We start from the raw sequence: 15,631 nt of genomic DNA, 5'->3' as shown, positions 1-15,631 counted from the left end.
TTCTTAAGAAGTTTACAAGTATCCCAGCATATCTGAAAATCTTGCTCCTAAAGGAAATGGGGAGTTTTTCACAATATTTTAATTTCCCATTTTGAATTCATAAAATGGTGGAATTATGAATCCCAAAGTAAAGTCCGGGTAGGAAAATTTTTGTCCACGAGCTTTCACGTCGAAAATGGCCTGAAACAAGGAGATGCGTTGTCGCCATTATTATTTAACTTCGTTTTGGAATACGCTATAAGGAAAATCAAAGATAGCAACTAGGGCTTACAGTTGAACGGTATTCACCAGGTTATGGCATATGCTGATGATGTAAATTTAATAGGAGATGATAGGAGAACAATAGAAAGAAATGCAGAGATCTTATTAAACGCTTGCTGGTCCATGGGTTTAGAAGTAAATGCAGAAAAAACTAAATACATGGAAGTGCGTCGGGACCGGAATACAGCAAATTATGGATGCGTTAAAATACTAAATAGTACTTTTGATAAAGTGGATACTTTCAAATACCTAGGATCAATATTAACAGAGGAAAATCATATTCACGAAGAAATTAAATGTCGACTAAAAGCAGGGAATTCGTGTTACTATTCGGTACAAAATCTCTTGTCGTCGCGAATTCTGTCGAGGAATTTGAAACTTAAAATATACAAAACGATAATCATGCCTGTTGTTCTGTATGGTTGCGAATCATGGTCACTTACTCTGAGGGAAGAACATAGACTGAAAGTATTTGAGAACAAGATCCTGAGACGAATATTCGGACCCAAGAGGAACGGGGAATGGCGGAAACTTCATAACGAGGAACTACATAATTTATATGGTTTACCCAACATTGTTAGGGTCGTCAAGTCTAGGAGGCTTAGATGGGCGGGTCATGTAGCTAGAATGGAAGAAAGTAGAGACGCTTTCAAAGTCTTGACTGGAAGACCAATCGGAAAACGACCATTAGGAAGACCTAGGCGCAGATGGGAGGACAATATTAAGATGGATCTCGCAGAGATTGGAATACAGAGTAGAAACTGGATGCAGTTAGCTAAGGATAGAAGTCAGTGGAGAGCTTTGTGAGCGCGGCATTGAACCTCCGGGTTCCATAGGCCATAGAGTTAGTTAGTTAGTTAAAATGGTGGAATTAAGGTAACGGTTCAACCATTTAAAATAAATTTTTGAACATAGTATTTCTGTTGAACTGGTTATTACACTTTGACTGAAATGCATATCCTGAGGGGCGAAAGAAATTTAAAAATTTTCACCAAGTATAATGGCTGCACAGCTTAAAATGAAATTCTCAACGTAGTACTTGATTGAGGTAAGTTTTTATAATTTTTTTTTATTTGAATTTAATTTCAAATGAAATTGGATTGAAACTCATTATGGGGGAGAAGGGATAAAACATTTTCCCATAAACTTATTTTTGACGAGGGAAGAACGATTATTTAAGTCAGAAGACATATATAAGTAATGAAAGAAGAAAACTCACCAAATTATGTCCCTGCATACGAAACAACCGCAAATGCAAGGAAGAGATAGTACAAAAGGGTCATGGGAACAAGAGTGAATAAAATGGAGAAAGATTGAAGTGAAGAACGGTGGGATGAAAAGTCGCTGGAGGGGCCTCGTTCTCATTCAGACTCGGCTGAACGTTGAAATTTGGAGTTAATGATGAATGTAATGGTAACAGTTTTAAAAAGTGATAAATAATCTCATGCAACGGCGCCGACTTTCCAATATTTATGTGGGTGCATATCAATGGCGGGACGTGTTATGTTTTCAGAGGAGTCTCGATATTTTTTGACTGACTTCATTTTAGTTAAATTCTTTTATGAACACTGTCATAAAGGGCTGTGCTCGATTCTATTCATAATATAGTTCCATTTTTTTATTGTGAGGACTGTCTTTGACTAGGTGAGAGACTTGCCTTTGCACAAACACATTTGAAACAAACAATCATGCTTTAGAAGTTAGAAATTTTAACTTTCATCTCAATGTTTTAATTGCTTATTTTTATTTATTTACTTTTTTATAATGGCAAGTGAGAAATATTTATTTTATTTTGTTAATATCAAACTAAAAATCTTGTGGGTGCGGGCGCACCCACAATATTATTTGTGTGGATGCTAGAGCCCGCAGCACCCAGGTATTCGCCGCACATGATCTCAAGTCATATTTTATAACGGTTATTTCTTCTCGATATTTATTTTTTCTACAATTTGCATAAAAGCAAGCGGGTTATAACATGAATCCGCCTAGGCATCATTTCACGTTAATGTTTTAAGCGTGACATCTTAAATGCAGCAAATTTCCGATATGGCTATGTTCATTTCAATTCAGGCAGCACAGTGATAATTAGCCGGTTTAACGTCTCCGATTTTTCTCAAATTTGGATATGTTGTTCTAGAAGCAAAATGAAGAGACCCCCCCCCCCCAAAAAAAAAAAATTGTGGGTGAAATTACAGGGGGGGGGGGCAAAGTTTCAGCAAGGTCATATCTAATTTTCCCTGCGGCGCGCTCAAAATTACGTTAAATCGGAAAATTTCAGGAACCAAGAGGAATATTTCAGATCTGTTTTCGGTTTCTGAAAGCTAAAAGTATCAGCAATCTATTGGTGAAGGGTAAGGGGAACAAACAAGGAATGTCCATGTGTGTGCTTTATCGGGTGCTCTGTCCTATTTGTTGGTGACTCTTGGTACTATTTGACTGTATATGCCATGCATGCGTAGATGTGGAAATGTCCATGTAAAAAGGGACAAAAGATTGACTAACCCTATTCTTTTTACGCGGTTTTCAATATTAAAACGTAGTTTTCTCGAAAATGAATTTATATGACATTACTTCTTCCCCCCCCCCCCCCCCTTACCCTTTGATTATTGTTCTATATGCGAGAGGTTTCAGGTTAGCAAAAAATTGAAAAATCGCGACATTTAACTTTATCGACATTTTTCTCAAAAACTCCATCTTGAAAAAATCTGAAATTTCGTATCACGGAGGCATACATAGAGTAACAAACCGCTAACGGGTTTTACTTTTAATTTAATTACATTTTGACTGTCCGGCTCATTTTTTTAAACATTTCACTAAATTAAGTAACATTTACACAAAAATACTGTAAACTGGTAAAATAAGGAAACATGTTGAAAGCTACGTTTATGAATCATTTCGAAGAGAGAAAATTCTTTCCACATCTCCAGTGTCTTCTCTAGAGAGAGCGTGTAGGCGTTCGGAGTAACCTGTTGGCACTGATGCACTTACAATTTTCAAAACATTCCTCAATGAACCAGAACAAGAGCGTTCTTTTTCTATGTTTTTATCAGGAAGGGTATTTCACGAATGTGTTTCTCAGTTTGCATTGTCTCATTGAGACCAATAACATTTGGGGGATGTTTGAATGTTCGGAATATCGAGATCTCATCATTGTGAGCAGTGAAAGACCATACATGGCTTTTCTGGTATACCTCTGACAGCAGGAACATACTGCTATTCCTGTAACTTTGCTTGACAAAATTTTGCTGTTCTTGTTGTTGGTAAGACTTTCAGAGTGATGGAAGAGGTGCATTTTTAACTGCATCACCAAAGTCTGATGCATTCTTGATAACTTCTGTACTGCCACGAGACAAGTTGTATTCGCTACAATGTGCTTCAGAGCACCTCCCACACCATCACCTGGTCCCTTTCCGTGTTCGGTTGCAGTGAAAATCCATTTTTTGTCTACTGAATCCTTGGTAAGTTCAAACAACTAATACCTATTTTTGAAGTGTGATGCTGCACCATCGCTCAAGATGGTGATTTTGTCAATCTGGCCTTTTTTCTTTCATAATTTCTGTTATATATGTGATCGCAAGAAGAACATGAGCAGAGTCGTGTGAGCGATCATCTGACACCATACAGAAACTTCTAGTTTTACCATTGGAGTAACACACTGCAGTAAAGATACTCACTTGTGGATTTTGCCAGTGGTATGACTGGATTTCATTCGGCAACAACTGTCCAATTCTCTGCAAAATTGCAGTGAAGAAAGAGACTGTTGGTGGAATTTTTAACTAGATTTTTTCTTCTTGAATGCCTTGTCACTGAATATAATTAATTTTCAAAACTTAGGTTCTTTCAGTACATTTCTCAGAACATGCGACAAACAGTCAAAGTGTAATAAAATTCAAAATAGGTAAGATCCTGCAAAATCCTTTGGTGGTTTGATACTCTATATACGTCTCCTCTTGATACCAAATTTCAGAAATTTTGAAGGTGGGGTTTTTGAGAAAAATATTAAAGGTATATTTCGCTCATTTACAATGTTTTGCTAGCGTGAAACCTATCACGCATAGAATAACAATCTATATTCCAGTAGATAACTGACAGTACTAGCTTTCAGAAACTGAAAACGGATCTGAAATATTCCTCTTGGTTCCTGAAATATTGCAATTTAACGTAATTTTGAGCGTGCCAGAGGGGAAATTAGGTATGACCTTAACGAAACTTTACCCCTTGTAACACCGCCCAACATTTTTTTTTTGGGGTCTAAAGAAAAAATATGTATCTTAATTTTGCTTCTAGAACAACATATCCAAATTTGACGAAAATCAAAGACAATGGACCGGACCACCCTGCTTATCTGGAGATGGAATAGGCCATATAGACTAGGATATATGCAGATAAAATTTGGATTTGGATCATATCTTTCATGAAATTCACAATTTTGTATTCGTGTTGCATGCTAAACCTACTATTTTTCTCATTTTAACAGGTAAAGCTTAATAAAAATAAATAAATAAAACCGCCAAATTCGTTTTCTGTGTGCGGGAGAAAAAGAGAAGTCTTTTATTTACTTATTAAAATAATAATAATAAATAACGAACATCCTTTGGTCATCCTTCATCAAATAGCTGAAGTTCTAAAACGTTTATAACATTATGTGAAATAAGTTATTTATAATCCAAGTCATCTTACGTTGTTCATTTATTTCTTCTGCATTTTTAATGTATATACAAGCAAAATTCTTTTCTTATGGGGAGGAAAGGGGCAGAGGGAGAGGAAAGAAAAACAGAATATTATATCAGATCCAAAGCATATACGAAAAATTATCAAACCAAGTCGAAATGAAGTATATACTTGCCTCTGATTGGTCCCAAGGCCGCATCCTTGGCCAATGCTGTGAGATCACTGCCAGAATAGCCATCTGTGAGTGTTGCCAAATTTTCCAATTCTTCTTGCGAAAGCGGACTGTTATGTTTACTAAGAAGTCTTCGCAAAAGCAAAATCCTAGTAGGATGATCTGGTAAAGTAACATATATTCTTTTCGAGAACCTCCTGCAAGAAAGAAATTGCAATTATTTCTATGTACCCACACAACATCTAACGTATTTTAGCTTCGAATTTCATATAGTTTTACGTGATATTCCGGTAAGGATAGCTCCTTCATTTTACAGGTTAAGTTTTGAAATAGCGTAACCACAGACTGGGAAACTATCATGTCAAAATTATGCCGCAGAATGTCAATGTAAACGAATGTTTTTAATTTTTCACATACTAAGTATTAAAGCTACAAACTATGCTATGCAGTGTATTATATATATATATATATATATATATATATATATATATATATATATATATATATATATTCAGCATTTAAGAAAAGATCTCCTTTCCGCCATTATCCCTTTACTGAAACCACAAGTGGTAGGTCTGTAACTTTTGGTTTTATATTGATTGCGACTCGTTTAATTAGTAAGTCTACCGTCGTTTCACAACGTAAAATGAAGCACTTATTATTATATATGAGAAAATAAACGGTTCTAAATTTGTACGAAAAGCAAAATATATTACCTAGGTATATCTACAAAAAGCAGATTTACGCAAATTACCACAATAAGCATTTTTCTACAATTGAAGACGTTCATAATGCTTCCCAATGGTCAAACAGAGAACTTAATATCACTGTCTGTCTAAAGATACGTAGGTTCTAGCCAAGGATGTTATAAAATAGAGGATCTGCCCATACAACAAAATCGTGAAGCCATATGTCACAGTTTCGAATCAAGGCGGAAACAAGAGCAGCCAATTAGACATGCCTACTCAGATGATGTTCGGTTGTTTTTTTGGCTTCATTGAGTTCATAGGATGAAAATATGTATGGGCAGATCCCCTATATTGTAAGATCCTTAGTTCTAGCCCATTTAGAGCAGAGATAAGGTGGCCAGTTCCTTTCTTATATTTCTATCCTTTACTTAATGTAAATAAATAATGATGTCTATATTAGAAAGCAGAACATAATTTATGTTCATTATTAAACCATACGGAAGCCATTTGAAAAAATAAAATAGATTCTTCTAGTGTACTTCCACATTTACAACAGCTTATGAAAACAGCAATGTCATACGTATTACAAAATTCTAACAGTTCGTTTCCACACTAGAATACTTTCAAAGGAAAAGCGGGATAATTTTGAATAAAACAGTTACACTGAATTAAGACACCTGTTAATTAGGTGATCTGTTAGGGAAGAGTAAATCATCTACAACATACGCCAATCTTAAGGCAACGCGATGGAATATTGTTAAATTGCTTGATTAAATTATCCATGTAAAATAAATTTTTATCTGTTTTGTTCAATGAAATTTGGAAATCCTGTTCTATACATAATTTTATTTATGTTACAATGAAGGATTCATAGATTTCTCTTTCAATGTTAGTTTCTAATTTGTAAAGTACCGCTACGTGAGTGCTTTAATTTCATAAATACTGTAGATATCTCGGAAATTTGAGGTTATACTACTGTTCTCGCGTTCAGGACATAATTTATTTCAAAAATTGCTTCAAAATAATATACATCTATTAGCGACCGAAGAAGGAAAATTTTTCTTGTATAACATTTCAATTCCTTAGTCATCCGATAGAACCATTGTTAGTTCTATCTAGTGTTACGAGTGATTCCATTTCAAATCGTCCAGGGTGGTCCACACACGACTGTCTCAGATTTAGTTTATTTTTTAAAATAAGCAAGTACATACAAAATTATTAGATCCATATTTTTTTCTTTTTGCTGAAAAAAATTTTTCTTCGATATACAGCCTTCCAAAAATGGCTGCCCTCCTCTCGAATTGCTCGAAAAAACTGAAAAACATGCCAAATTAAAAATTTTATTGTAGAGAAACGAGTGTACTTGGTAACATAATTACAATAGCAGGAAGAGTATAAACTTGTATGTTTCGGTGGAGGGCCAAAATTCGTCGATTGGTCCAATAAGAATTGCGCAATTCACTCGCAATGTTGCCAACTTTGGTGAAATTTTTGCTAACTTCAATCATTTTTTCTGTCCTCACGAGCAATATCAACCATCTGCTTCTAGCATCGAAACCTATTCCATAAGGTCTCTTGAAAATGTCAAGGACTTGCGTTTCTTATTATTACATTCCACGTTATAACACGATGAAAAGCTGAAAATTTCATTAAGACGCCATGTTTGGACGCCATTTTCTCAAAAACTCCACCTTTTAAACATCTAAATGTTTTACATGTATTGGAGAAGTACCTAAGTATTTAAGGGGGCAGACTACTAAATATTTTTCAAAAGCTAACAATTTTTCTTTTGCCCGTTTTTCGTAAGTGAAAAGAGATAATGAAATGTAACTTACCACAATAATAGATAATGTTATTCTACACCCAAAAAATACGAATCGTAAGAATTTTCAGTGTTGCCATCCATAGAAATTACAGTGTGACCAGAATTTGAATTACCCAAAAATCTAGGTTAAGATAGCGACTAGAAAAACGAACTCAACGGTAATTCATGACTTATCATGTTGTGTAGGTTCCTTGTTTACTACTTTTTAAATAACATTTGTATTTATTTTATAATAACTTAGATAAGTTATTACAAAATAAATAAGTCATTACAAAATAAATACAAATATTATTTCAAAAACAGTAAACAAGGAACCTAGCCAACATGATAAGTCATGAATTACCGTTGAGTTCGTTTTTTTAGTCGCTACCTTAACCTAGATTTTTGGGTAATTCAAATTCTGGTCACACTGTAATTTCTATGGATGGCAACACTGAAAATTCTTACGATTCGTATTTTTGGGTGTAGAATAACATTATCTATTATTGTGGTAAGTTACATTTTATTATCTCTTTTCACTTACGAAAAACGATCAAAAGAAAAATCGTTAGCTTTTGAAAAATATTTAGTAGTCTGCCCCCTTAATATCCGTTAACCGATCACGCGGTTGTAGCCCCTAACATTCGCAATTATTGAAATTTCGATTTTTGTACTTGAAATGTAAATATTCGCTATAGGCATTTAGTTCCTATACACAAGGCGATTTGAAAGGGAATCCTGACATCAAATCCAGTAGAAAAGTTCCTATAAACATGAGTCGAATTCCGCTTCGTTTTCGAGTTACAGGGTTTCCAACTCGGGACCCAAAATCGGCTCGGGACAAAAGAATATATATATATATATATATATTCGCGTTAAATCAGAAACTGCGTGTTAAAGCTTTGATAAAGTTCAGAAAGTTGATTTGTATCAATATGATGATTTTTATGTGCGTTGCAATCGGTTGGCAGTGTTGCCAACTTGGTAGAACTTTTGTTGTGGGCTACAGCCGCATGAACGCTTAACGGATATTAAATACTTAGGTACTTCTCCAATACATGTAAAAAATTTACATTTTTAAAAGGTGGAGTTTTTGAGAAAATGGCGTCTTAATGAAATTTTCAGCTTTTCATCATGCTATAACGTGGGATGTAATAATCAGAAACGTAAGTTCTTTACATTTTCAACAGACCTTATGGAGTAGATTTCGATGCTAGAAGCAGATGGTTGATATTGCTCGTGAGGACAGAAAAAAATGGTTGAAGTTAGCAAAAAATTTACCAAAGTTGGCAACATTGCGAGTGAATTGCGCAATTCCTATTGGACCAATCGACGAATTTTGGCCCTCCACTGAAACATACAAGTTTATACTCTTCCTGCTATTGTGATTATGTTACTAAGTACACTCGTTTCTCTACAATAACATTTTTAATTTGAAATATTTTTCAGTTTTTCGAGCAATCCAAGAGGAGAGCAGCTATTTTGGAAGGCTGTATATCGAAGGAATTTTTTTTTTCAGCAACAAGAAAAAATATAGGTCAAATAATATTGCATGTAGGTCCCATATTATATATATATATAAATAAATAAATAAAATCTGAGACTATGATGGGGACCAATTGTGGTTTGCCTGGACGATTTGAAATGGAATCTGTCATATACACGTAGTATGGACTGACATAAGAAATAGTTTTAAAACAAGCGCATCTAAAAATAAAAATAAATAAATAAATAAATAAATAAAAACAATTTTTCCATTGATTATATCCAATACAAGCAGCTGTTTCAAATAATAAAGGACTAGCACACTAATTTTTGATACGCGTGTGGAGCTATCCGGACCTACAGTCCTGTTAGCCAGTCACATATGAAATATGACGTCCCTCGGCGACCACACTATCCGGGGAACTGGGGAAGGATGAAACGAATGGGGGGAGAGAAGCAGCCTGGGACCTTTATGTACCATTCCGGCATTTGCCTGGTGTGAATGAGAAAAATCTAGAGAAAAACTTGCTCACGATGGCTGGCCTAAAAAGGTTTTTACAACTTTTTAAGAGTGTGTTCCCATCGGGAATTGAACCCAGGACTATTCGCACTAAAGCCGAAAGCGTTAATGACTGCGCTACGCGAGTACACATTATAGACTGCATAACAGATCATTAATGTAAATATCAAAATGAATAAAAACCAATTTTATAATCTTCAAAACAGCGCGATCTTCGTTCGCCAGGTTTTAACTGGAAAATTTTATATATATATATATATATATTACAATAAAATTACGTCATACGCTACTGGTAATTCAACAAACATATGCAGGACATGACAGAAGAGTATTCGTTGGCATGTTATAGTCTTTTTAAGGAATTTTACCTTCCGCAGCCCTCAATAGGAGGAATGAAATACATTATTTTAATTTGAAGTATCAGGATGATACTTTCATTTCGGTGATGCAGTTTGACTATTTAAAATACTGGTGCCAGACAACTCATCAGTTTCTTTAAAGAAATTACTCCACTATTTTCTTTTAATGAATACTATTTCACTCTCCTCTCTATTTATTTGAAATAGTTAGACAAAATGTGTAACGGACTTCCTGAAAATAAATATACGCTAAAGGATGCTATAGGATACATATTAATAAAATAAAATAAACATGGTTTTTATTTTAATTTAAAGCATTCAATGTTTCTATTTAAATTCGTTGACTGGCTTTATCATTATCGGAGTGGGTCTCCGGAATCATAAATAGTCAAATTTTTAATAATGAATCCACTTGGTAACAAAATCACCACGAACAAAAGATTCCTACAGAAAATTGGATTTTACAAGCCTTATTTCAGTTCCCGTACAGATTCAAAAATAAATCAAGAAATTCATCAAGAATTCAATGAAATGACTATTTTAAATAAATGAACCAATGTGCCGATAACAATTAATATTACTAGCAAATAGATATGCTGAATAATTATCAAAGCTAATTTGACATTTCTAGAAAAATATACTTCAACTTCCCGAAGAAGGATTATTGTTTTGTTGAAACAGACACAAAACACTTGCCTTAACGCTGCCTCATCCAACTCCTGAGGTCTGTTGGTTGCTGCCATAACCAGAACCCTTTCTTCAGGCTGAGACGGAAGACCATCGAACTCCACCAGAAACTCTGTTTTCAAACGACGACTTGCTTCGTGTTCACCCTCCCTCCTTTCGGACAATAAAGAGTCAACTTCATCGATGAAGATGATAGAGGGCTGCAAACAAAAAAGATATACTTTTAAATACTGTCCAAAACAACTGAGAGTAACACTTAGTCGCGTCCTCCATTCCTAAACTATATATATATATATATACACACGTACTATTCAAGGCTTGTTATAGGAAAACCACTAAAGTCTACATTTTTAAAATTTCGAAACCGTACATTTAGTCTTCACATAACCAAAGACAGTAGACGTATTCTGACTTCATACTCTAGTTTACAGATTATTTTAGAACTGCTAAATTTGATTTTAATGATTAACTTTCGGGAGACGATATGAGAAGCAACGAGTTTTTATATAAAACCAAGAGTAGTGTAGGAAATTCTGTGATAAGACTGACATTGCAACAGAATCTTCATTAGTTTCTTTCGGAATCACAAGCAAAACTGCTCGAATCTAGGGGAACGTTGTTCAATCAATTGGCATTAATTTTCAATAACACATTTTATAATGGTTTAACAGTTCTTTTACTTTGTAATTATTCATTTGAAGAATAAGAATTATTTTTTGTACAAGGTTATAATTTGTTGTCCTCAAATATTTAAAAAGACCTGGTATACCAATCCGTAATTTCATTTCCGCGACTCTGAAGTACTCATTAATCCTGATTTTAATATTGCACTTTTGCATACAAATATAAGACTAAGTTCATTCACAGACTAGTGCATATGCTCCTGATGGAAAGGAAACAACCGTGAAATGCAAACTCATAATTTGTAAACCTAGTTCTCTTGTCATTTAGAGAAAGAGGTCCTTTGGTTTCAGACTGCAAAGCTTGCTTTCCTATACTGCTTTAATTTGCAATCTTTTTACATACTTTACAGTGCTTTAAACTTACGTATCAACACACGTGACAGTTCTTACCCATGACAGAAAATGTGAGCCTTTGAAGACTCAACATAATAAATCAATGCTTCATAGTGGCATTATGTGCAAAGAATTTGAAGTTACGATAAAGATATTTCTGACGTTTTCAAGTTTTCTCCATTTATCAAAACAAAACCATCCGACGAAACTTGAAATTTTCCCAGTACTTTCAATCGGATTCTCTGACTTTCTAGTTTGTAGGAACCCTATACTAGTAATACTCTGTTCTAATGTCTATATCAGATTCTCACTTCCCTAGAAGTCCAGAGTACCCTGATGATCACCATCACTTGCTCGTAATTATGGCCATATATCAAAAATATCTGAAATCAAAATCACAGTTCTAATACTATCGTTGTTTAAATCCTCCCTCTATGATCCCAAACGCATCACCCAGATCCTATTCACAATATTGTTTTATCAAACTATGGACGGAAGGGTACGGTTCAAGACTAATTACGAACATTGAAAGCACTGAATATTGCCACCTAGCTTTCAAATCCTGGAAGTTCACTAGCCGTGCTATAAAGGAAAAGAATATTCGGGACCGCCCGTGGTTTGAAAGCTACGTCTATATTTACTGCCTTTCGTACTTTTTTAGTCAAAACTTGATAATATAAGTGTCTTATATTTCCACAAACCCACGCTGGGATTTCTTTGTTCTAATTAAGTATAATATATTGAAGTTGACAAGTGAAAGGAAATTAAATAAAAGAAAAATACAATGATTCACAACTGTATGCCCTTCAAATGTACAAAATAAAGATAATAAATATACAAACAAGATATAAAACGTAAAGAAACGTAAATACATATTCTAAAAAATAGTTCTCCGAAGCTTCCACAATTTACTTGTGTTGATCTTATACGAAGGAAGCATTTTCCAATATACGAAGGAAGAATATTCCAAATTTACTGTATTACGTATATATGTATTACAGGAAATCGGCAGTAAGCAAGATTTTTCACACTTTAAGAATGTGAGTTAGTCTTAACCAAAGAAAATTGGAATTTGCCAAAATTGCCTCAATTTTTGACAGATAATGACGATAAAGAAAATACATGTTCATACCTGTAAATCCCGTGCCACACCAAACAAGGCACGAACTAACTTCTCTCCTTCTCCAACAAATTTTGACGTGAGGCTGGCAGCACTAATGCTGAAAAAGGTGGCGCTACATTCTGTTGCAACAGCTCGAGCAAGTAACGTTTTACCATTGCCAGGCGGGCCAAAAAGTAGTAGGCCCCGGGACGGAGTGCGAAGCCCTGTAAATAATTCAGGGCGGAGGGACGGTAATATCACCATCTCCTGCAGGGCTTGCTTGGCAATCTGCAAAGAAGAGAATATTCGTAATGATCAGACAAGTTACTGTAAACATTATAATTACTTTAACTTATGGTTTAATATAATGGTTTACAGAAATTTAATTTTGACTATACCCGAGCGAAACATAATAATATGGAACATTCAGACACATCTGGATAATTAGTATCCATTGGTTTCCAGCTACTTCGTGTCATGATCCGTGATATTATATGATTTCCATACGACATTTAACAATGTAACTTGTTAGTATATTGGGTAGGTGCGATTAAAAACATTCGACAGTAACCAAAAGCCTCGTTAGTACTAGTCCCTTTATACATTTACTCACTTTGACATTGATCTAACAAAGCCTTCATTCTATGGCGAAATAAGCTTTTGCATTCTTGTTAAGGAAAAACTGTCAATTGTTAAGGAAGGAAAAGACATTCTTATCTTCCACCTGGGAATCTTTTCTAGCCTAAGAAATATTCAATACGACGTTCGGTAGCGAACGTGCGCTGCACTGTACTATCACTGAGTAACTGCAGCCCTCACTTCCATTTACCAATATTTTATTATTATTATTTTTCACATGTACCAACTTTCTAGCTCTTTGTTATAACTAAAGTTTCTAGCATAACTTTCTTCATTGATATACTTCAAGCATTTTCTGTTCGAGTTTCGCACAACTATTATACCTTTCAATACCCAAAACAAAGGTAATACATTAAAATGAAACAGCTTCACAAGTAACTGAGAACTACGTAGACGGAATTTAGAATATCGAAAATTTGTTACTGAAGGGGCTACAACTGAAACTGACGTTCATAAAAGGAAGAATATTATGTTCCAGTGTTAAATTTCTGTAATAAATGGTATTAAGTTACATAACTGTCTACTCGAATTAAAATTCCCTGATATTTCTCTCGTTGAACTTTTTGCTTTTATTTTATAAATAATTTATTAAACAACAAATTATTAGCAAAATATGCTACACACAGCTGCACAATTATCGATACTGCAAAAATTCAGTCACATGTCACTTAATCTAACTTAAAGCATACTTAGCAGGATTCTCAGTGAAGCAAATACCATTCGAAAGCTCTAATGATATATTACTATTTCCCGCGCAATACTCAATCCGACTTTGCTCAGTCGTGATGATAATAGCATGCACAGAATGACATGCAACCAACATAACAATATAGTCAACGCTGAAATGCCCCTTCTTCGAACGGCAAAAATAGGTTTATGAAAAATATTTGAAAGACATATCAGGTAGTCTAAAAAACATTCAGCCTTTTTGCACGAGATTGCGTCAGTCCAAAACCTCATGGTACATGAATTGCAAAGGACCAGGTCTAATGTCATTTGACAGATGACAGTTAAAGCTGGTAAATATGAAAAAAAAGAAAAAAAAAAAATTCCAATGAGACGTAAGGTATTGCGCAGCGAAAATGAGTGAACTTTCTGCAAAACTTCGCTACATTTTACAACTTCATTTCGATAAAGGAGCAAATACTGCGCAGGCCCGTGAAGAAATATGCTGTGTATGGGCAAGATAAGTCATCGAAAGCAACAGCTTAAAGATGGGTCAGTTGCTCTCGTTCTGGAAATTTCGATGTCCAAGATGTTCCTCGAAATAGCCGACCAATCACAACCAAAAAGTAGAGCAATACCGGCATGTAAGCAGTCATCACACCGCCAATGACAAACATCCAATAGTAAAGAGTGTTAAACTCCCTTCTTCTTTTAAATCTTTTTTCCAGTTAGCTTTTCGGATCTCTATCTTTCATCTATTTCTATCTTGTGTCATATACACTGTGACACCACACTTCGCCATATCGTTCTTCACATATCTTCACACTTCTTTGGTCGATCTCGCGCTCTTTTTCCCGTTTAGGTCTATAATATCCACTGGTGACCTACGTGTTCCGAATTTTTTTTTTTTTTTTTTTTTTTTTTTTTAATACATAGGTTTAAACCATCTCAGTCTACTTTCTTGCTGCTTTTCAACTATGGTCTCACCTTTACTGTTCCTCGGATCATTTCAATGCGTTACTCCACACATCTACCGCAGCATCTTCATTCCCGCAGTATGTTACATTTGTTTCTCTCTCTTCTTTGTCGTCCAACATTCCGCTCCGTATAATATGGCAGGTCTCACAAATGTTTTCTAAATTTTCCCTTTAAGCCATATTGCACCCTACAATAATCCTGCCGCTTCTCTCCATTTTGTCTACTCGCTGCTAATTCTGCTGTTTACATCATCTTCTGTTTCTGCATTTTCCTGTAGTGCTGATCCCAAGTACTTCAATTTCTTCATTACTACCTGTTCTTCGCCCACTCATATCCTTGTATTTTCAATTACTTTTTGCTGAAAGAGTAACATAGGTATCTTGTGTTGTATTAGTAGTTCCAAGCTCTTTGCTCTTCACTGCTCCTCTCCAAGTACCTAATTTCTCTTGCAGTGCTGCCTTGGTCCCACTCACCAGCACGATGTTGTTCGCAAATAGCACATTTCAAGGCGCTAACTCCGGATTTTCTTTCTAAGTTCGTCCATCACAACCGCAAAAGGATATGGGCTAAGAGTAGATCCCT

The 15,631-nt window shown here is 35.0% G+C and overlaps 1 protein-coding gene across 2 annotated transcripts in view; it reads right to left on the bottom strand.

Annotated features, from left to right (window-relative positions):
• Positions 1–15,631, bottom strand: part of spas (spastin) — a 471,098-nt gene that overhangs the window by 5,551 nt on the left and 449,916 nt on the right. For both annotated transcript variants that reach the window (XM_081730817.1, XM_081730816.1), the window contains 3 exons: positions 12,797–13,054; positions 10,658–10,848; positions 5,108–5,301 (listed from right to left, as the gene is read on the bottom strand). In XM_081730817.1, coding sequence (XP_081586943.1) covers positions 5,108–5,301; positions 10,658–10,848; positions 12,797–13,054 — 643 coding nt within the window. The remainder of the gene's footprint in view (positions 1–5,107; positions 5,302–10,657; positions 10,849–12,796; positions 13,055–15,631) is intronic.

The sequence above is a fragment of the Thermobia domestica genome, chromosome 11 (assembly GCF_964235325.1).
Source record: "Thermobia domestica chromosome 11, izTheDome1.hap1.1, whole genome shotgun sequence".
In the NCBI taxonomy this organism is placed as follows: Eukaryota; Metazoa; Arthropoda; class Insecta; order Zygentoma; family Lepismatidae; genus Thermobia; species Thermobia domestica.
Note: the sequence above shows the minus strand (reverse complement) of the source record. Positions and strands in the feature narration are given on the sequence as shown.